Source organism: Pongo abelii, chromosome 1 (assembly GCF_028885655.2).
Source record: "Pongo abelii isolate AG06213 chromosome 1, NHGRI_mPonAbe1-v2.0_pri, whole genome shotgun sequence".
In the NCBI taxonomy this organism is placed as follows: Eukaryota; Metazoa; Chordata; class Mammalia; order Primates; family Hominidae; genus Pongo; species Pongo abelii.
In genome coordinates, this window is record NC_071985.2 from 124,437,861 (window position 1) to 124,460,985 (window position 23,125).

Genomic DNA, 23,125 nt, shown 5'->3' on the forward strand with positions numbered 1-23,125 from the left:
TGAAAATATGATATCCAAGTATGTGTACAGTTTTGAACAAAATGCCTAGTACGAACTGGTCAATAAAGAATTATGTGACTATTTACTGAATTACATGGATTCTATAAATAATTACTGAATAATTATTGTGATTCCTTTTATTGGCAGGGCTCAAAACACATCCCTGTGTGACCTCAAGTAAGCCATGTAACTTTGTGAACCTGCAGTTTCATCATTTTTAAAATGAAGAAACTAGACAGATTCTCATTCTGACACAGAATGTCAGGTCTCTGAGACACCAGAGAATAGATAAATTTACAGCCCTTGCTACATCTCAAAGCACTGTCATTACACAGTGTAGGTGGAGGATGGTGCAGGCTGCTGAGAGGCGCGCTTTCCACTGGGATTGATCCAGTCGTCTTCCTTCACTTCCACATGAATGCTGGGGGGTCCATGGTCACACTCATCACACCCTCAACTCAGGCAAGTCCAGCAGCCACACTTAGGAGACCTGGGCTACAGGACAATCTCCCAAGTCCTAGCCTCACAAAACCTAGTTGAAGATGGAAGCTGAGAAAGTGAGGAGGTGGTTTGGGGGAGCACACTCCCCTACTCATCCCTCTCATCTCAAACTCACCTTCTGCCACACAGGAACACTGAGGATCACCAACCACCCCGACCATGAGCTTGATCTTGCCAGGCTCTGTTAGGGGAATGCAACTACACATCAACAGTGTTAGAGCAACTCAATATATATATATATCTCCAACAATATTCCCTGAGAAGCATTCAATGCCCTGTTCTTTTCAATATATGGGAAAACTAAAAACAACAAAATACCATCAGGTTTACAAGACTTCCCAAGATACATGACCACACATGTTTTCAGGGGATATATACAAATGATTCTGATCACTTGATACCTTGAAAAGAGCTCTTGTGGGACCAGAATGACATTCGTAAGTGACAAGTATGAAACGAGTGTTCAGTGACATTAAAAAAACAAATCAACCTACACACAGAGGAAGAGCTATGGATGTAGGGATGTGAAACTGGTCTTAAGTGTAACGAAAAGCCAAGATGCTGCCCCAGTAAGAGAAAAGAAAACAACATAACAATGGGATGCAGCAAGAGGAATACTGAGCCAGGAGAGAAAATATTTTTAAAAATGAATTATTCATTCACTTGTCAGTAGCTACAGAAAAAAATGCAGAAGACCCAGAGGATATCATGGCAGTCTAAAAGTTTGATATCTTTCGCTTGTGGAAAAGCCTTAAGATCTGATTTAACTTAGAGAAGGTGAAGTGACTTCGTGACTACCACTAAGAAAATATAACCTTTTGGGAAACTATCCCTACCTTGATGATTTTATACACACAGGAGATGAACAATGAGGAATATGCTTAGACGTATTGGGAAAGAGGTGGGCCTGTGGCATTGTCACAAGGGTGCACAAATACTGAGAGTGACTGCTGAAGAAATGGTCCCCATCAGTGACCCTCAGGTGAGACCAGGGGGCCTAGTGTTTCAGCACAGACTGGGCAATTGGAATGCAGGGCTCCTAAGATTCCATGACACCTCCACCTTCTAATTCTGTTATTGCAACTGCAGACCGTTACCTGGCACGCTGGCTGCTACCTCCCTCACTCTTGTCAGAGTTGGAGCTACAGGCAGAGCCTTCAGCTCTGAGCTCAGGCATCCTGGTCCCTGTTTTTGCGGTTAAGGACTCTAAAGTGTTGTGGCGTGTTCATCAACTTTTTCTCAACCGTAAGTTAACAATTCCAGTTGTTGTCATCTCTCAGTCCTGATTAAACCTAATTGATTTCACTAGTTTTTGACCCATCATGTGTTTGGGTTTCTTCTCCCCAGTCCTTGGCTCTACCTCTTCTGCCACAAACGTCAGCATGGTGGTATCTGCCGACCCTTTGTCCAGCGAGAGGGTAGAGATGAACGTCCTAGAAATCAACCAGGAATTGTGCTCCCAGCTGGCAGAGAGCAATCAGCAGTTCCGAGACCTCAAAGAGAAATTCCTTGTGACTCAAGCTACTGCCTACTCCCTGGCCAACCAGCTGAAGAAATACAGTAAGTTCTATAGATTCACCATCAGGAACGTGATGAATGATCACCTGTCTTCTCTCTGAGAAACTGAATGGTCTCTTCATCAAAATTAATTTCATCCTTCCCATACTTCTAGGAAAATAGAAATGGGTTTTTAACTTCATTGTGTTAAGGATGGAAAACAGAGGCACAAAGTATTTAGCAACTTTTCCACATTTGCATTCTGGTGTGAGGTGAGAGTAGACTTAAAATCCAACATATTGACTGCTGACACAGGCACGGAACCACCTGTTTTCCTCAGTAAGAGGCTAAATCATGTTTATGAGAATCTTCTCTGTACCATGTAAGATGCTGCAGACAAATAACCTCTAGTCTGTTCATCTAAATGTCTGGGACTAATGAACTTCCATTCAGTTAAAGCTTCTTTTAGGCCCAATAGGCAGAGCTCTGTTCTGGGCAGCCTGGGGAAATAATGACAGTACACAGCATCCGCTCTAAGGAGTTTAAAGAGGAGACTGCTCCTAATAGTAATTGTGGCAGCCATAAGTGACAGCATCAAGAGCAGGGAGTACCACGGTGAGAGGGAAGTCCTGCTTCCTGGGGCACAGGCTCTTATTCCTAAAGAGGAAGAAAGATGGCACATGAGACATTGTGGAGGTAGCAGTGTAGTGTGCAGAGCAGGGACCCTGGGCCAGTCTCCTGGGCTCCATCCAAGTTGCCTGTCTTCTCTTTGCCTAGGTTTCCTCATCTGTTCATTGGGTACAATAACAATACATACCTCAGAAAATTGCTACAATGACTCACATGATCTATTTCTTCTAGGTCTCCTAGAACAGTTCTTGGCACAGAGAAAACACTATCTATTAGTTCTTCATTCTACTGTTTCTAACTTAATTCAAAGTTTATTAGTATTTGGCCATAGTTCTATTATAGCCTCTGGGTTTTATGCCTCTTATTTTATGCAATTATATTCAGATATGATTTTTTACATATTTGACATGATTGTGATTGAAATATCCAGTACCAGGGAAACCATGAGTCCCATAGTGCTAAGGGTCTTTCCAACTGTACAGGATATCATTACTTCATGCCCCAGGGCAGTGTTTTACAGGAGAGGCTGCAAGGCTTGGGAAAGTGGCCCAGGATTCAGAATCAGACCTCAGGGGCTGTAAATTATGACTCTGCCTTGTTCCAGGTGAATCATCTTGTCAAGTTACTTGATGTGCCCTTGAGTTTCTTTCTCCCCATCTCTAAGTTGGGGAGTATCAGATGCCAGAAAGTTGAGAGGTTGATAAATAAAGATGTGGAAATGCCTGCCTGGAGCCTGGTACTGGGGCTGCTTTCATCCTTGGGATAGATGCTGCCACCTGCCCTATAGGTAGTGACCCCAGCAGCATATCCAGCCTTCCACTGAGGCAGGCGTGTCTGTCTTTTCTCAGAGTGTGAAGAGTACAAAGACATCATAGACTCTGTGCTGAGGGATGAACTGCAGTTCATGGAGAAGCTGGCAGAGAAGCTCAGGCAAGCTGAGGAGCTCAGGTGAGTGGGCCCTGTTGGGGGCAGGCAGATGGGCAGGGGTGGGAATCTCTGAAGTGCAGCAACTCAGCTGCGAGAACTAAGAGCTGAGCTGGGCCAGGACAAGGGCAGACATTTACATGGCAGGCACATGTCACACAAATATTTATAAAACAGAACACTCATCTTAGTAAGTTATGGGTGGCAGTTGTTTCATGAACCTTGTTTTCTCTTTTTAAAACAAGTAATTGTTGAGGTGAAATTTGCATAACCAAAGTTAATTAAAAGAAAGTGAACCACCCAGCAGCATTTAGCACACTCAAAATGGTGTGTGATCACCACCCCATTCACTCTTACTTAGAATCACCTCCTGACTGCCTGTGGCATGTCATTCGTTCAATCAGTTTTGCCTTCTTGACCCTGTCATTTTTTTCTTCCTACATCTTTCCAATCCACCCCATTTACACCTGATCACATTTCTGTGCATGGCTTTAGTTCTAGTCACGACAAGATGCGCTGTGTGAATTTCCATATAGAAATGTCCATGGCCAAAGTGAAGGACATCCTTTTGGAAACGATCTAGGAAGACACCAGCTTTGTTTGCAGAAAAAAGGATGAATGGAACATCATTGAAGATCTTACAGGAGCACTTTCTTATATAGAGGGAGCCTTTAAAATATGTGTGTGTGTGTGTAACACACACATATACATATACACACACACATATATGTATAAAATTTAGTAATATATATTTTTTATTAATATATTTTTCTCTTGGCCACAGGCATTTCCCAAAACATGTTCTGACCTTCTGCTTGAAGGTCTCCTTGAGGACATTCTCACAGAAACCTCTGTTGCAGTATTAGAACTGATCACTCATCCCTTTCCATTATTAAATGTTCTCTAATATCTCACCTTAGGCAATATAAAGCCCTGGTTCACTCTCAGGCAAAAGAGCTGACCCAGTTACGGGAGAAGTTACGGGAAGGGAGAGATGCCTCCCGCTGGCTGAACAAGCATCTCAAAACCCTCCTCTCTCCTGATGACCCTGACAAGTCCCAGGGTCAGGACCTCCGAGAGCAGCTGGCTGAGGGGCACAGGCTGGCAGAGCACCTTGTTCACAAGCTGAGCCCAGGTAAGGTGGCCACGGGCCCTGATGACACACAGCTCCAGGCTTATGAAAGTCCCCGGACCTCCACACCTCCACAATGACAATTTTATGGGTAGTGTTTCTTTCCAGTAAACATTTGTGGCCATGACATGACCAGAATTTCTTGGGTAGGAACAGAGATGGGAAACCCATAGGGGGTAGGTTACAGAATGGCAAATGTATCCTCCTTTCTCGACAGAATGTGGTCTTTGGAGCAAGAGGCAGCATCCGTCCAGTTTTAAAGGACAGGAAGGAGGCTGTGACAGGAGGCAGCTTGTTAGAGTGAAAAGAGCCCTGGACTAACAATGAAGGTTCCCAGGCTCTATCTTCAGCAATGTCTTTAGCAACTGTGGGCAACTGATTAATTTATCCTTCCTAGGTTTCTGGCTCTAAATCTGTAAAGGCAAACAAATTGTCCCTCACATTCAAATGTGGGAACACTTATGACTATATTTCACAATGAGATAAAGCCCCTTGCTCTGTGGTGTTGGAGAAGGCACTGGATGTGGTAGCATTTGGTGGTAGGAAGTGGTTTAGACTGGAGCAGTCCCCATGGAGAGATTGTCCCTGGTTAACACAATGGAAGCCACTTGGAGGGCCCATGAAGTCCCTAATGTATGGAATACTGTGGGACAAGGTTGTTTGTCCTGTTCTAAGAGAAAGATATAGGTTCTAAATGCAAGCAGTGACAGTATACAAAGCCTGTGCCTGGGAATCAGATCTGTGGCAGGATTGGGGAGACAGCTGCTGGAGTTCAGAGACAGGCTGGACAAGCCTCCAGTGATATGAAGAGGAAAAGGTCTTTTCAATATTTGGCCACATCTTGATGGTGACCCTCCAGATCAGAAACGCATTGCCTCATGGATCAGGAAAACATGCCAGGGCATTTTTTTAGAGATAAAACATGAGAGCTTTCAGTACAGTGTGGACTTATACATATAGATGTTTATGTCTCTGTGCACATAGGGCTCACTCTGCTTGCAGTGAGTGAAGTGGGAAATATTTCAATGGACACATCTGTATTTGCAGAAAATGATGAAGATGAAGACGAAGATGAAGACGACAAAGATGAGGAGGTTGAGAAAGTACAGGAATCACCTGCCCCTAGGTAACACTGAATAATCAGGAGCAGGTAATGGATGGTAAAATATGAAAAAGGTCTCAGAAAGAATAAAAGAGAGGTGAAGGTAGTCACAGATTCCAGATGCAGGATAAAGAAAGCTGCAGAGGGCACTGATTTCATGTGCTCACCCAACAAGGAAATAGCCCTGTTAACATGCTTGTCCATCGTCTTCATGGTGCCTGTAAGCATGACCCTAGATGAACTCGCCATCCCTAGGGACTTCCTACACACACAGAGGAGACCTGTTCTCCCCTGTAGTGAAAGCCAGGATGAGATGTAAAGCTGCTTTCTACACTGTTGTCTTTAGGTTCTTTTTAGGAAAGATAAATAGCAGAGAGGCAACAAGCAGAGGAAACAGGAAGCACCTAGCAAAGTTGAACACAAAGTATAGTACCTAGACAAAAAAATTTACATTTCATGTCACAATATTAAAATTTAAAAAAATTCTAGAAGGCACACCATCTGTGAAGTCTACAATGGCTCAAACTCCTGTATAGCCATGGCCACAGTATGTTAACTACAACCCAGCTTAGACACACCATGTGGCAGCTGTTTCGGTTCTCTGTGTGTGCTGTCAAGACTGTACCATACAGAGACAGCTGAGTCTCCGTCCTCCTCAGCTCCTATCTGCCTAGTGCAATGATCACTAGCTGCTGTCTTCCGCTCTGGTTCCTATGGCAGCCACACTTTGTTGCAGACAGAAAAGGATTGCCTGTTCACTCTTAAAAGGAACCTCTCCTTTGCATTCTGGGACCACTCTCTTAAGCCTCCTTTCAAAACCAGCTAGGACTTCTTGGGGTACAATGCCTTTTGGATTAATCTTCTGTCATCTCTATCCCATTGGGCTCATCAGGGAGGTGCAGAAGACTGAAGAAAAGGAAGTCCCTCAGGACTCACTGGAGGAATGTGCTGTCACTTGTTCAAATAGTCACAACCCTTCTAACTCCAACCAGCCTCACAGGAGCACCAAAATCACATTTGAGGAACATGAAGTTGACTCAGCTCTGGTTGCAGAGAGTGAACACTCTCATGATGAAGAGGAGGAAGATCTAAACATTCTCCCAGGTAGCCTCTCTATTCTTTGTCCGTCCTAGCTCTGTCTAGGCTGAGGAAGATCAATTCTGAGGACAGACTGTATACATACATATTGGTTTGAATCACAAACTATAATGGAGCCGGGTGCGGTGGCTCACACCTATAATCCCAGCACTTTGGGAGGCCCAGGTGGGTGAATCACTTGAGTTCAGGAGTTCAAGACCAGCTTGGGAAATGTGATGAAACCCATCTTTACAAAAAACATGAAAAACTAGCCAGGCATGGTGGTGCGTGCCTGTCATCCCAACTACTCAGGCAGCAGAGGGGGGAGAATCACCTGAGCCCAGGAAGTAGAGGCTGCAGTGAGCCATAATTGCACTCCAGCCTGAGTGACAGAGTGAGGCTCTGTCTCAAAAAAAGAAAAAGAAAGAGAGAGAGAGAGAGAGAGGAGAGAGAGACAGAGGAAAGAAAGAAAGAAAGAAGATAGAGAAAGAAAGAGAAAGGAAGGAAAGAAAGAGAAAGAAAGAGAGAGAGAAGGAAAAGAAAAGAAAGAAAGAGAGAAACTATGATGGAATATTAAACACAGTTATTTGAGGGTCAGAGAACATTCCTCTCCTCCTAGGCCCATGGCATGGACTTTGTCTTCCTGGCCCTAATATCAGCATACTGGACCACAGGCAGGTGTGATAAAGTCATAGCCACCTTTGTACAGGAGGTATCTGTCAGGCCTCCTGGCTCGGTTCCTATGTCTCTTGTCACATGCAATAATGATGTGTGTCCCTGAACAATGTCCATGGAGTTTCTATGCCTGTCACAGGCCACTGACAGTCTTGCCTATGTATTTGGAGATGTTTCTGTGGATTCACTGTTCTCAGCCCCAGGCTTGGTCTCCTTTAGGTCAGCTTGTCCCAGCTAAGCAGTCACCTTGAAAGCAGGACAGAAACACTTCTACCTTTATCTTGCTTATAAGTTTCCCTAAACAAGGCTGGGCCCTGAGTTCTTCACCCCATGAGTGGTCAAGGTTTCTGTGTAGCACCGCAGACTCTTTTTTATGCAAGGACTGTTAGAATTTATCCATCAGTTCAGTGTCCTATATAAATTTCTCTAACCATTCATTGACCATGATATATGATGAGATAAATCACTATTGCAACAACACTTCTGGAGAGTGGTTAGGGCAATTTCTGAAAATCTTGGGGAAAAAGTTTTGTTTAATTGTTCGCACAGACTTAGGTCAGAGGACAGGTGATTATGATCTACCAGATGAGGGAGATTTTGTCCTATGGGTCTGGAAAGCAGGCACATCTACTTCTGAAAATAAGTCAGAATGATCCTGTCAAAATGTCACATTCTTACATTGAGGATATTTATGTTCTTGTGCTATGACTGGACACTTATTTGCTCTTGTGGGAAGTGTGATTTCCTTACTGTGACCTGCTCTTCTGAATTTGTTTACAGAAAATCAAAATGATCATGAGGAAGAGGAGGGGAAACCACCAGTGCTCCCCAGGTAACTGTGGATTTGTGGGCTGTTAGTTCAATAGTGACATCTGGACACCACGGATCAAGGGAAAATAGGAAGTGATGAACAGAACTGTCTCATCCATTCATCCAACTGCAAATTACCCCTTTAACAATGTTGTCTTCTTTATTGTGGTACTTGAATAGGTTTCAATTTCTTAATCCCTCTCAAGCATAAGAACCTACAATCAGTTGAACCAGGTGAACTGACCAAACTCAGGGATTTCGTGATCTCACCTGTGGTCCCCCATGAGGTTACTCCAGGGTGAGATGCGTGTGTGCTTTCTGTATGTTTTCTCACAGCATGTTGGCACGTATTTGAATGCAGTCGAGAAAATTAAAAATAAAAATTTCATACTATGTCAAAATATTGAAAAAAAAAGGGGGAGGACCTTAAAAACACAGGATCTGTGTGTTGGGAATGCCTCAAGAGCTGTGTTCACTTGGATGCTGCATGTAATGTCAACGCAATTTGTGTAAAGGAAGTGAAGTCCCGGGTTAGTTCTCAGTGCTGCAAGTCATGATGCTTGATGCTAGTTTACAGGGAGATTGTGGGTCTTCCTGCAGCCGCTCGTTTGTGGCAAGTGCACTGAGCACCTGCTGCTCATGTTTGCTGTGTCTCCAGGACAGTCACACTCCACCCCACATTTAGAAGGATAGATTTTTCTCTCTTGGAGGAGATCCCCCTTTGCTTTCTGTGACCACTCCCTTTATGTCCTATCAGATCACCTGAGATACTATGATGTTGAATCTGTCTTGGTCTAATCTTCTGTCATTCTATCCTACCTGGCACATCAGAAAGCTGCAGGATTCTGAAGAGAAGGGAGTCCTGCGGGACTTACCAGAGAAATGTGTTTTGTCTCATTCTAGACACCATGAGAAGTCCAACTCTTACCTGCATCCTGAAGTCTCTTTCTTGGCATTGGATGAACAGAAAGTTTGCTCTGCTCAGGATGTTGCCAGGGATGACTCCAATTCCAAGTGGGATGAAACCCCACTTGGCTTCCTCGGTAGGCTCCGTATTCTTTGCACCCCACAATTTGTCCATAATGACAGATGTCATACCTTCAGGAAGACTCTATGCTTATATACTGGTTAGAACCAGGCTCTAGGATTGAGTTTGAAGGAAGGCATCCTATAAGTCAGAGTTTTGCTCCATCCTAGTCCAGAACCACACATTGTCTTTCATCTTTGCCCCATTGCCAAATCACTGTACCCAAGGTTGACCTGACAAATTCATACCCACCTCTGTAGCATGGGTGCAGGATATATCCACCAGTCCTCCTGATTTAGGTTTAATCTGTCATCTCACATGAAATCTAATTTTCCCTCCCAAACAACCTGAGTTTCTCTGCCTGTCCAAGGCCACTGGCAGCCTTATCTATATTCTTGGAGCTGTCATTACCCTCGTTCACTTCTCTCAGGCTGGACTCCCTCCGCTTTTAGTAGGCTTGTCTTAGCTAAGAAGTCTCTGAGTACCAGAACATGAACACCACTATTAAATTTTGTATGTTTCTCTGAAAGGAGGCTGGGCCCTGGAACTCCCTGCCATATGAAAGGCCAATGTTTCCATGTAGCATTAGAGATTCTTTTGATTTAATCTGTCCCTCTAAATGTAAATTCTACAAAAACACTGACAACAGCTTATCAGAAGGAAACATGCTGAATACTGCAGTAACCTGCCAGGAAGCATTAAAGTAGATCCCCAGGATCTGTTAGTAAACAGGTTATGGTTAACAGTTTGCTGTGACTCAAGACAGAAGGGACTGTGATGATGACCTTTCATATCAGGGAGATTTTCTCCATGACTCAGAAAAGCAAACCTAGTGACTTCTTACAAGGCTCACCCTGAGACCTCCTGGGAAGTTTCTCTCACAATAGCCTGTGATCACACCAAGTATATTTATGCCCCTATGTAGGTTTGGACACAAGGTTGTGCATGTATGAATGTGATCATGTTCATCTGGCGGGTCTTCTCTTAATTTATTTACAGAAAAGCAAAATGATCTTGAAGAGGTGAAAGGACAAGAAACAGTTGCTCCCAGGTAATTGAGAAAAATCAGGGGCTGTCTATTCAGGGCTGGTATCTGTGAAACTCATCTCCACAGAAAACCAGAAAGTCCTGAATATACCTAATTCATCTCTGCAGCCAACCGGAAATGATCCTTTTTAACCATGTTTTACATTTTCATTGTGAAACTTGTAATGTTTGCCATTTCTTATTCACTTCGCAAGTTCAGTACATAAAACCACTTCACCTTGTGAACAACTAATCAGTCACACAGATTTCCTTAAAGTGAGTATCTTCTTCTTATGGTGTCAACCAGCCTGAGACCCATATCTGCTTTCTGCTTGTTTTGCATTAGCACAGTGGTGAGCATTTCAAGGCAAGGAAATTAGGTAGAAAAAATTTTTGTTATACCGTGCATGATATTGAGAGAAAGAGGACTTGATGACATGCGATTTTGAGGATACGATTATGCCTCATAACTTATGTTTACTTGGCCACTACACATAAAATTTAACATCATTTAAAAGAAAGGAATGAAGCCACTGTTATGGGACATGATATTCGGTAAGTCATGACTGTTATGGGACATGATATTCGGTAAGTCATACAGAGAGACTCAGTCTCCTTCCTCAGAAAATCATCATCTGGCCACTTTGCTGAGCACCTGATGCTTTTCTCATTCTCATCTCTCTCTTTCCCTCTCTCTGTATTGCAACCTACCCATGGCAACCACACTGTGCCCACCAAGAGGAAGAGAATATTTAACTCTTTAATGGGTTGACCCATTTGTTTTCTGCGATCACTCCCTCATGCCTCACATGAAATCCAGCTAGGGCTCTGAAACTCCTTGGATTAATTGTTAGTCCTTCCTACCCTACAGGCTCAGCAGAGGACCACTGAGAGTGGACAAGCGTGAAGTCCCCCAGGAGTCACTGGATGGATGTTACTTGACTCCTTCCATCCTTCCTGACCTGACTCATTCCTACCACCCTTACTGGAGCACTTTGTACTGTTTTGAAGACAAGCAAGTCAGCTTGGCTCTTGTAGACAGTGAGTACTCCATTGTGAACATGATAAATCCCCAACTGGTGTCCCAGGTAGACTCCGTAATCCTTGCATCTCACATCCCTGGCTGGAGTGAGGTGTGTCATTGGTGTGGGCATGACTCACAGACACAGGATGATTTGCATCAGCATCAAAAATCAAGTTGGAAGCACAGACATGGGGTGGGTCAGTGAGCTTTGCTCTCTTCCTCATTTCAGACCATGCCTGTGTCACCCTGTGCCCACTGTCACGACATTGACAAATTCACACCAACCTATGCAGCACGTGCCCAACAGGTGTCTGTCAGGCCCCTTAATCTGAATAAGATTTGTCTTGCCAGCTATTGTGTTCCTTACAAGTTTCTTTCCCCAACCATGTCCTATGAGATTCTATGCCTGCTCAAGGCCAGTGGCGTTTCTGTCTACTTTTCATTAAAGATACTACCCAGGTTTCAAAGAACCTAGCCTCATTCTCTATGTCTTTGATGTTATCCTGTTTTAGCTGAGCAGTCCATTACCTTTTGTTATGTTTCTAGAAACAAGATTGGGCCTTGTCACTCCTAGATGTCATGAATAGCCAATGTCTCTTTGTATCACCAAAGATTCATTTTCATTCAAGGGTCTGTAGATTCCCTCCTACATTCTAATTTCAGGGTCTAAAATCCTTGTAACCATGAACAACATGAGTATTTGATGATTGAAGGCTGAATATTGCAGTTTTCCTTCTAGAAAGCAGCTGGGGTATTTGCCTTCAACTGGTGTGAAAAATTTGCATAACTGTTTGCACAAAATCAGGACAGATGTTGGGATAATGATCTGGGAGAACAGGGAGATTGCATTCCTAGGCTCAGGGAAGAAAACCAAGGCATATCTCTCATGACAGGACCTCAGGCCTCCTGGAATATTTCTCTCACGGTGTCCTGTTCTCCCACTGAGGAAACTGACGTTTCTATGTTAGGATTGCACAGTGGATTGTTTATATGTGTAGGAGAACCTGCTTAATCTGTCTGTCCCTTTGTGAATTTATTTACAGAAATTAAAAAGGATCAAGAGGAGGTAGAAGACCAAGACCCACCATGCCCCAGGTAACTCTGAGGAATCATGCACAGTTAATTCAGTGTTGATATCTGGAGTCTCAGATGCAGGGAAAATCAGAGTGTGCTGAATATATATACCTGTTCCATCTGTTCAGCCAACCATGAAATGCCATATTCATAAGGTTGACTGTTTTCATTGTACACCTGTATTTCTAGTTCCTCCTTATTAATTCCTTTCAATTCTTCTAATCTGCATTCAGTTGACTCTGTTGAACTGATCAGTCACAGACATTTTCTGCAGTCCCCTTTTCTGTCCTTTTTGTTTAAAGTGAAGTTGAGTTGTACATCTGATGTCTGCCTCTTTGGCATTACCATGTTTGCAAGTATTCGATAGCAGGGAAGTGAATGAAAAGAAATCATGTCATGCTACAATGTTGAGAACAAGAGCTGTTGAGGATACAGGAACTCTGTGAAGACTCAAGAGCCTGTATTCATTTGGCCACTGATGCTAATTTCAACAAAATGTATGCAAAAGTGCCGAACGCACTGTGTCCTGGCAGTTCCCCACAGGAATCACTCCATCTGCTTCCTCCCCAGCTCATTGCCTGCCCAGTGCACTGAGAGCCTGTCATGCTCTGTCTCCTGCTCGAGACAGGGAAGGATGGTTGTATCTCTCTCAGGGGAATGTACTTTGCTTCCTCTGGGCCTTCTGAGGGCCTCCCTATAGAACCAGCTGGGTGTTGGTTCTCTCTGGTGTTTATCTTCTGTCTTCTTTACCCCAGGCTCAGCCAGGAGCTGCCAGAGGTGAAGGAGCAGGAAGTCCCAGAGGACTCCGTGAATGAAGTTTACTTGACTCCCTCAGTTCACCATGACATGTCTGACTGCCACCAGCCTTATAGCAGCACCGTGTCCGCATTGGAGGATCAGCTTGCCTGCTTTGCTCTGGATGTAGCCTGTGAGTACTTCACCCTGGAGGTCACAAAGCTCCAGTGTCCTCCCAGGCAGCCTCTATATGTTTTGTTTCCTGCAACTTGTGCAGCTGAGACAGACCATCTCTGCAGCAGGCTCTATACACTGAGCTTGTTTTGAATCTGGCTCTTGGATCCAGTTTTAAGCACAGACATCCACTGGGTAGAACTTCCTCTTCTCCTGTTCCAAGTGCCTCCTCTGTCACCTGGCTCCTTCTCACAGGAGCAGGCTGTGGCTATCAAAACAGGCCAGAGAAGGGAGTGGTGAGGGCTTATTGCAAATTCTTGGCCACAGTAGCTCAGCTGGAGAAATTTATATAACAGACCCCCTTCTTTAAGATAGGGCATCTCTCTTTTCTGAAATTATCTTGCTAACTCCATGTCCTTATCTCTTCTCTGGCCATCCACATATGTTGGGAGTTTTGCCCAATTATTTGGAGGCCTGTTTCCTGATTCCTGTGTCCCAAGCTAGATTCTCTTCTTCAGGGACCCCCAGCCCTGGGGCCATGGGCCATTATGGGGCCATGACCTGTTAGGAACTGGGTCGCAGAGCAGGAGGTGAGCGGTGGGAAAGCATTTCAGCCTGGATTCCACCTCCTGTCAGATCAGCAGTGGCATTAGATTCTCACAGGAGCTTGAACTCTATTGTGAATTGTGCATGCCAGGAATCTAGATTGTGTTTTCCTTATGAGAATCTAATGCCTGATGATCTGTCACTGTCTCCCAGTAAGTGTCACCCCCAGGTGAGACCATCTAGTTGCAAGAAAACAAGCTTAGGGTTCCCACTGATTCTATGATTATGGTGAGTTGTATAATTATTTCATTATATATTCCAATGTAATATTTATAGAAATAAAGTGCACAGTAAATGTAATGTGCTTGAATCATCCCAAAACCATCCCCCCTAACCTGGTGCCTGAAAAATGGTCTTCCATGAAACCAGTCCCTGGTGTCAAAAAGGTTGGGGACTGCGGCTCTACTTCCTCTGAGGTGTCTTCCCTCCACTGACGCAGTCCAGCAACCCTTCGTTTATGTGTGGCTAGGCTTGCATCCCCTGCAGAGCCCCAGTGGTTTTCTCCATGTGGGGGTTTGTAGTGTCAATCAAGTTTTGGTCTCAGTGCTCTATTCTCATGAAAACCATCGACAACTAGTGTCCCTCATGAGGTTCTGGCCTAACCGATGAGCAAAGCAGAGTAGTTCCTGTCCCCATGATGTCCAGAAAACCCATCCTCTCAGCAATCGCCCCTTGAGATAGCAGCTTCACAGGATGTGTAAAAAGAAAATCCAATTTTCATTTCTTCTTGCTCATTCTCTTTTTTTTTACTTCAATTCTGGGAATTTCATGTGGATCGTTAGGGGTTTTACACATTACATGATCTTCTAGTAAGAGCAAGTAACTCTGTGATGTCCCCCAGTATATTGGATTATGTTGTAATGAGATTAGCAAAAATCCCAGATGTGTTGATTCACGCTTGTTATTCCAGCACTTTGGGAGGCTAAGGAGGTGGATCGCATGAACTCAGGAGTTTGAGACCAGTGTGGGCAACATGGTGAAACCCTATCTGTAAAAAAAAAATTAGCAGGGCATGGGGGTACACACCTGTAGTCCCAGCTTTTTGGGAGGCTGAGGTGGAAGGATCACCTGAGCCTGGTTAGTTGAGGCTGCAGTGAGCCACGATTGCACCACTGCACTCCAGCCTGAGCAACAAAGTGAGACCCTGTGTCACACACACACAAAGAAAGAAACTAGCAACAAAAATGTTGGCCTCTATTCTATTTTGGTCAGTAAGTGCCTTTCATACTGGGACCATCCCCTTTCCCGTTTTGCATTTCTCCCTGAGTTTCAAAAAAGCAAATGCTTTTCTAGCATCACAGTGATTCATGAAACAATTAAAATACACACTGACCTTGCACCTGCTGTATGCCCTGCCCCTTTGCAAGCAAGCTCTGTCCTGCTATAACCCATTCAGGGATCAAGGGACACTCCCAAGTGGGCAGTGGCATCTCCATGTTAGAGCTGAGAACAATGAGGCATTTTTAAGAAAACTTAGAAAACCTTGGAGAGAATGCAGATGTAGAGAGGGGAGGAGAGAGAGGAGCCCCACAGCAACGTGGATCCGGTCTGCAGGCCCTGTCCGCATCCTGAGCCCGACCTGGACTGGCGGGAGGTCATTGGAAGTCTTTTCTTAGTCCACTCAGAATGTGTATTCCTCTCCCTGTGGAAATGGAAATAATTTGTTTAAGGGGTGCCACCCAAACCCCACTGGAGGAGTAGGTAATGTGAGGATCGTGTCCTGTGTTGCCTTCCTAAGGAACCGCGCACATGCTGATCTGTAGCACTCGTGGCCCCTGAATTTGCGGGAAGGGACTGGTCCCTCTCCTACATTGCCTATGTCTGCTGACACCCACTATATGGCAATAGGATGGATATGTGTGGATAGGGGGTCAAACCATTATAGTCAATGGGAAATTCAAAATGTCCCCGAACCCAGAAAAGTTTGCCTCACTTAGTGTTTGGTCTGTAGCATCCCAGCCCCCTTTTTCGTGGTTCTTTCTCAAAGCCTCGCAGCTCTAACTCTTGACCTGTTCTTACACCCCTGTCTGTGGAGAAAAATAACCACTCCTCTCTGTGCTCTGAGGCCTCTCTAGAACTTTCCCTCTGGGCACAGGAAAGAGATAAATAATAACAGAATAATCAGGATGGTCTTGTTAGACAATCAAAACCCTCTGGGCTGAAGCAGAGGTTTTTCACCTCAGGGACACCCCAGCCTGGGCCCCTACCATGCCAGCGTCCCCAGGCACAGGCAGGAGAGGTGACATCGCCTGCATTTACATGATGTCTGTCTGTGTGGCGTGGGTCACTGGGTGGCTTCACTGAGAGCAAGGACATCAGGGATGGGTGTTCTGGGAGTGCTTAACAAAGGGAAAACTGAGATTGTTCCTACTGAAGCCTCTTCTCCTTTCAGCTCCCACCGAGGCAGCCTGTCCCCAAGGGACTTGGAGTGGAGACTTGAGCCACCACCTGTCAGAGGTGCAAGTTTCACAGGCACAGCTGGAACCAAGCACCCTGGTGCCCAATTGTCTGCGACTACAGCTGGATCAAGGGTTCCACTATGGGAATGGCTTGCCCCAGCGGGGCCTTTCCTCCACCACCTGCAGCTTCTCAGCCAATGCTGATTCTGGGAACCAATGGCCCTTCCAAGGTAGGGAAGGAAACGGCGTCATGAAGCTCTAATCCAGGTGTTGGTGGTCACGGTGCTGTGGGTGGAGGAGAGAATGGGGCCTCCCATGCTTCCTCAGGGTCCAGTTGAAATCCACGATGCTCCAACCCAGTGAGGTGAGCAAAGGCCTGGAGCTTCGGACCAAATCTGTTCTCAGGTCCTGGGTTTGCCACTTTCTGCTTGTTGACTTTGGCCAAGGTTTTTGTCTTTTTGCTATTTATATCTCTGTTCCCTCATCTGAGGTACCTGAAAAATAATATCTACCAGCAATCATTGTTGGGAATATTAATTATGATAATTTCCAAAGGGCCTGATTCCATAAGAATTGCCTAATAAACCTACGAGTAGGTGTTTATCTAATCCTTTTATCTTTCTGCTAAATTTACACTTAGAAAGTGACTTCACGGACGATGTCTCCTCTGAGGTAGAGCAGTTATGAAGATCTCTGCTTTCTAGGGCCCCTCTTCCTTTCCTTTCTCACACAGACTCCTCTGCCAGTTTTCTTCCTCTCCTTCCCCATCCCTCATGAAGCCAATTTTCCCGTCAGGCACTTTCAATAACAACCTATGAGGCACATTGAGTAACAGTGTAAATCCTGGGCCCACACTCAGTCTCCTGACATGTCCAGCTTCTTCTGCTGTTTTTTCTGCTTTTTTTGAAATAAAAGGGCAACTTTCACATGGAAAGTGTTCACATCAGTCTCTTTTATGAAATTCCATTTAGTTCAAATTCTCCACTCATGTCCGTGGCCGTGTCCTCAGTTTCCATCTCACAGGGATCCATTTCTGCTCAGATTTCCTTAAAATCCTGGGTCGTGTTCCTTCTCACTCTCCATCCCACTCAATATCTCCTCCTGGAGCCCCTGGGGCCGCCTGGTGCTCATCTGTCAGGCGATGCCCTCAGCTGAGGAATGAGGGAACCCCTGTCCTCAGGGGGAGGGAGGGTTGTGTGAGACAGCGAGCACCATCTGGGCGCGTGGAGAGGACACATGGAAGGTGCTCAGGGAGTGTCGGGGGATGCGCAGTCCCTGACACATGCCATGATAACTTATTTAAACTGATTTCTTAGCACTGAACTCTCTTTTGCTTCTCTGTGGATTCTCACACCCCCAGCCAAGACTCACCCCACTGGCTCAGACACACTCCCTCTTGCTCACTTTCCCTGGAGTCCAGAGCCTGAACCAGGCTCCAGGTAAGAGGACAGAGTGAATGCCTTTCGTTTCATTAGCATTTTCCTTCACCTGGTGATTTCTCCCTGCTGTCTACCAGGTCATTTGTTTCTCCCATACCTATTCTTTCTCATTCTTCTTTTGTCTCCAATTATTTTTCCAATTTCAATGGACCAGAATAGTGACTCTACTGTTACGTTCAATCCCTCCCAAATCCCTATTTTTTTCTTTAAATTAATGTGTACAGATATATGTGTTTGCATCATTTGTCCTATTATGTGTGACTATATATATCTGGTGTGTATGCTATATAGGGTGTATATATATATGTAGTAGATCATATAATGATGCAACTTTTGTAAATTCTCTAGGTTTAGTCTTCCTGGTTCTTTTCTCTCATCAGCTGCTGTCACCTATGTCTGGTCTCACCTCTGTGACACATGGGCTGCCACCCTGCCAGGCCCTTCCGTTCCCATCTCCTGTTTGAACCCAGCTCTGATTTAACTTTGATTTTTGTAATCTCTTCTCTCCCCAAAGCATAGCCTACATATAGTGTTATTTCCTTGCCTTTGCCTTATCTACCTGGAAGCTATTTGTGTTTCTTAATCCTAAGTTTCTTGAATATTTTTGTGAATTGGCAGTGCCTTTGGTTCCTGGCAATCTTGTCGTTACTGAGTAATGTAGGAAAGATCAACAAAAAAGAAAGTATTAAAGTGACTCTATCGGCTTCCCCTCACCCTTTGGACTTTCTTGTCCAAGGCCCCTTTCCTGATTTCATGTCCTCTGGGTGGAAGAGAAAGTCACAGTAAGATCATGGATGCCAGCGGATCCCATTGGCTCTGTTTTTTTTTCTCAGGGCTGGTTTTAGAGCCCTCTCTGGGGATAAAGAACCCTCCCCAGATGGAAGATGATGCACTTGAAGGCTCAGCAAGCAACACACAAGGGCGTCAAGTCATTGGCCAGATTCATGCCTCCCTTGTCCTGATACTGAAGATCATCAAAAGAAGACTCCCGTTCAGCAAGTGGAGACTGGCGTTCAGATTCCCTGGCCTGCACACTTAGAGTGCAGAGGTAATCACATCTATGGCTGATAGCTGCACTCACTTCTTATTTCTCTGTCTATGGTGACGGCTCATTCTCCCACTGCTTTTTCTCTCCCATTTGTTCCCTCCAACAGCTGCTCTAACCTCTGTCTGGTCTTACCTCTGTGTCCCATGGGCTCCCACCCTGACAGGCCCTTTCTGTACCCATCTCCTCTTTACTCTCTGAACTCTGCTCTATTCCTTTTTCGACTGTCTTGAGAGTCCCTCTCATGGCCACAGGAGAGCCAGGCCTCCTTGTCCCCATCCAAGTGCGTAGTTGAAGCTGTGGAACACAGGGTTGTTTGCCTGGAATCACACACTCCTTTGGGAAATTTACCTTTCCTCACTGCATCCCCAACTCGTTGCCTCTTTCTGCAGAAATCATTGCTTTAATACATCATTTACACATAGGTTTTCCTCTTGAGTCTTCTTTTGAGCAACTCAGCTAAGTCAACTCTTAATCATCACTTGTTCCTCTGAATGAGAAGTGTTAAAACTAAGCACTAAGAGTCCCCCTAGGAAACTAAACTAGAACCAGGGTCACAGGTGGGAGTTCCCTACTGGCCTGGAGTCAGGTTTGTCTTTAGCCCAAGATGTGCAGCCAAGTGCCAACGTGGATGGAGTTGCCAGGGTCTCAGTGTTCTCACCTCATGGACTCACTTGAGCTGACGTTAACTGGGGAACATTTATGACATTCTAAAGGGACATCACTCCAAAAGTACATGCAGAGGGCAGGACTTGAAAACTGCATACATCATGAGGTACATCATTCTAACCTCTCTCCTTTTTATTCTCATTTCCACTTCTACAAGTCCAGTTAAGGGTCTAAAATGCAAGTCAGATGAATCTTGAGGCCATTGTATATGAGAGAGCATTTTATGAATTAACTTTGAGAAAAGTGACTCCAGGACCAGCTTTATGCATACACTAGATGACAAGAATCTGTCTACAGGACAGTCTTTGCTTTGGTGCAGCCCAATTGATAAGACAGAGATTTAACTGAAATTGTCAGAGAGAAGGTTAAAATCCATAGAACCACTGGGAACAAAGCCAGTCATGAGATAAACGGGGAAAGGAAAGAAAATGATGGGAAATTGGGCTGGTCCATTTAGTATCTCTAAATCCTGCTGCCATGTAATAAGCACCTGGTGAGATTTCAATTAAGATGAATGCCTTCAACTCATACCTCGAGATTCTCACTTACATGGCCTGGGGTGTGGTCTGAGAATCTGTAGTTTCAAAATGCTCCCATGTGATTCTAATATGTGGCTAAAGATGAGCAGGACCCCTGGTCTACTATGACCTCAGGTTACCAGCATGGAAGTGCCACATTCTGTGGCACTCCACAGAAAAGGCTGAGCCTCTATCAGCCTTTGATGGGATCTGTAGTCCCCTCTCAATGGTACTCTTTGCGTAGCATAGAAAAAAATCAAGAAGAAAAACAAGAAAATTAATAGATTAGACTTTTAGCCTCTGCTTGAAGCACACTTACTGAATTTTGAATACAAGATAAGTAAGAAATAGTCATGATATTAACACCTAATGTACAGAAATAATACCTGCCATATTACATATAGTGGAATTTAGTATTTTCTTTTGCATTTTAAAATAAAACTTCCAGTTTACATTTCCCCAAACCCATTTTATAGCCCACGAATGGTCTCACCACTGCAACATGAAAATTTTACTTTTGGTCAATTATTGTCCTTCCACAAAATCCCCAAAGAGAACTCATTGGTCTCCCTGTCCTGAAGAGCATACAATAACAAATTAAGACTGAAATGCTGTGAGAAATTGTATTTGAGTACTTCTTCATGCCTCTCTTCACACTGGCATAAAATATTAAGAAGAAACCTTTCCCATAATGTAGTTGGGGAAAACAATAAGTGGGACGGGAGACTGTAGTAAAACACAAACCAATCCTTTTCACTTTGTACTTCAGAGTTTTCTTGGTCTAGATATTGAGAATATTTCTAGAAATGCCTTAAAGTGGAACCAGATGTGGAATCAACTTCAGGGCATTAGGGAAAATAACTTGGGCCATGGTTACAGTCCCTGGTCTCACTTTGCTAACTCCATTTTGAGTCTCTTTTTTTAAACTCCCTTTCTTTCCTGCTGACCTTTGGACAAATACTTATAATTATACATATTTTTTATTTTTTTATCCAACCAAAGAAGCAGCAGCAACATCATATTTATCTGTAAAACCTTATTCCTATCCTAGCCAAGGTGACCCAACCACCACTCATGACTGTTGAGACCTCCAGATTGGAGCCTTTCCTCTCGCTTTCTCCGATCTTTATTGAAAGGCCTTAGTGGGTGGATTCTAATTCCTGGGTTGTCAATAGCAACCCATGTGGCCTTAGTTCAGTCTTATCCCTGTGGCATCACTACTTCTCTGTTGTAAAATGTGGACCTGGACGTGGATGTTGTCTGAGGTTTCTGCTGCTTCTCATATCCAGGGTTCTTCCCATGGCCCTCCCATTCCTCCCTAGAAGACAAGGACATGGAGTTGTAAGGGGGTGGGTTTCTCTGCAGAGGCTCCTCTCCTTCTGCAGCCCTCTGTTTCTTAGCATGTATGATTGATGCTGAGTACGTGCTCACTGGGAGGAAAGCCATCACTCTGCTCCAGACAGAGGGGATCAGGAGGAAAGGGGATGATGTTCCCCACTGCTTGTTGGGCATAGGTGGGGTCCTTATATCCTGCACCCCAGGCTGACTGGAAGTTCAGGGAAGTTCGGGAGTGTTTTCTTCTCACTTGTGGATGGCACTTCCCCACTCTGACAGCCCAGGACTCACCCTTCAGCTCATCCTCCCAGCAGGAGATCAGTTTGCCCCTGAGCTATCACTACTTAGCAATCACTCCAGACTCAGCCATCAGGTGGACCTGACAAAAACGCTCATTTGATTTTTTTCTCTCTCTCCCCTACAGATACCAAATACTGCTGGAAGGATGCAAAGGATGATAGGATGAAAGGATGTCACAAAAAGTAGCTTTTCCACTTGATGAAAACAACTAAAACAGCAAAGCAAGTTCAAGTCCAAACACAATACTGCAGGGGTCCTTTACTGAGGAATGAATTTTAGACACAGAATACTCTTGATGATTTCAACCCACTATGCTCCTTTGATTTGAGAAGCCACAGTCCATCCCCCTCCAATTGTGATCAATACCTAGGGAGACCAATGCCCAGATGGACAAACAGCATTGACAGGCATTAGCCCTGCTCCTCAATTCCCATCGTGTAGAGAACAGGAGTCCGCAGCTGCTGGCAGGAGACAGCATGTCAGCCGGGACTCTGCCAGGGCAGAGTGTGAGCAATGCCATGTTCTTGCTGAAAACGCTTAGCCTGAGTTTCATAGGAGGTAACCCCCAGACAACTGCAGAATGTAGAACATTGAACAGGACAACTGACCTGTCTCCTTCAAACAGTCCATGTCACCACCAAGAACACAACAAAAAGGAGAAGAGACATTTTGGGTTCAAAAAGAGTAAAAAGCCTATGCAGCTTATGCTTTTTTAGTCATTTTGAACCCAAAACATCTCCTCTTCTTTTTGTTGTTGTCATTGATGGTGATGACACGGACTTGTTTGTGTAGGACAGGTCTGCTGTCTGGCTCAATGGTCTACATTCCGAAGTTATCTGAGAATGTCGTCATGATTAAATTCAGCCTAAACATTTTGCCAGGAACTCTGCAGAGTCCATGCTGTAGCTTCCTACCTCAGTCCATCTGCAGGCAGTGAAGCCCCAGTGTGTCCATCCCCATTGTTGTGATACTAGGATGGTCACTTGGTTAAGGAGGGGTCTAGGAGCTCTGTCCCTTGTAAAGACATCTTATTTGTAAGTAATTTGGAAAGTGGTATGAAATAGTATAAATATCCTGTATTCTAATGATCTTCCTCAGAACATTTTATTATCAATTAATCACACCTGCCTGTGTCAGTTATTATATTTATGTTTGTACATTGAAAATTTTCAATCTCAAAATCTTACCTTATACTTGCTTTTGCTGGAATTCTTCATAAAAAAGATTATTCCCTGCCCAAATTTTAACTTTCACCCAAAATTAATTTATTTTCTTTTTGCTGGCATTCTGTTGTGAAAAAGAATATTCTCTGCCCCAATTATAACTTTCATCCAAAATTAATTTTAGTCCATCAGTTAAAATTTTAAGTTTTAAATCTGTTTAATTAAAACATTTCTTGCCTCTCA

The 23,125-nt window shown here is 44.4% G+C and overlaps 1 protein-coding gene and 1 long non-coding RNA gene across 2 annotated transcripts in view; one reads left to right on the top strand and one right to left on the bottom strand.

The window, feature by feature from the left end:
• The window catches only part of LOC129049830 (uncharacterized), a 37,806-nt gene extending 36,291 nt beyond the window's left edge, over positions 1 to 1,515 (bottom strand). Inside the window, exons 1-2 of the long non-coding RNA XR_008513203.1 lie at positions 1,338 to 1,515; positions 617 to 682 (exon numbers count right to left, since the gene is read on the bottom strand). This is a non-coding gene — a long non-coding RNA (uncharacterized LOC129049830). The remainder of the gene's footprint in view (positions 1 to 616; positions 683 to 1,337) is intronic.
• Positions 1,484 to 23,125, top strand: LOC100439895 (neuroblastoma breakpoint family member 4). Its single transcript, XM_024254787.2, has 15 exons — positions 1,484 to 1,746; positions 1,849 to 2,061; positions 3,477 to 3,576; positions 4,473 to 4,687; positions 5,732 to 5,810; positions 6,679 to 6,890; positions 8,319 to 8,370; positions 9,252 to 9,391; positions 10,375 to 10,426; positions 11,273 to 11,442; positions 12,469 to 12,520; positions 13,255 to 13,427; positions 16,407 to 16,643; positions 18,686 to 18,900; positions 21,844 to 23,125. Exons 1-14 carry the CDS (start codon positions 1,551 to 1,553, stop codon positions 18,889 to 18,891), a joined length of 2,097 nt encoding a protein of 698 aa, XP_024110555.2. The 5' UTR covers positions 1,484 to 1,550; the 3' UTR covers positions 18,892 to 18,900; positions 21,844 to 23,125.

Excerpts from the sequence above, each read along its gene's own strand:
- LOC100439895 (XM_024254787.2), top strand. The coding sequence starts at position 1,551 with ATGACACCTCCACCTTCTAATTCTGTTATTGCAACTGCAGACCGTTAC. Across the intron at positions 9,392-10,374 it reads AACCCCACTTGGCTTCCTCG|AAAAGCAAAATGATCTTGAA; the intron begins GTAGGCTCCGTA and ends ATTTATTTACAG. Across the intron at positions 12,521-13,254 it reads CAAGACCCACCATGCCCCAG|GCTCAGCCAGGAGCTGCCAG; the intron begins GTAACTCTGAGG and ends TCTTTACCCCAG.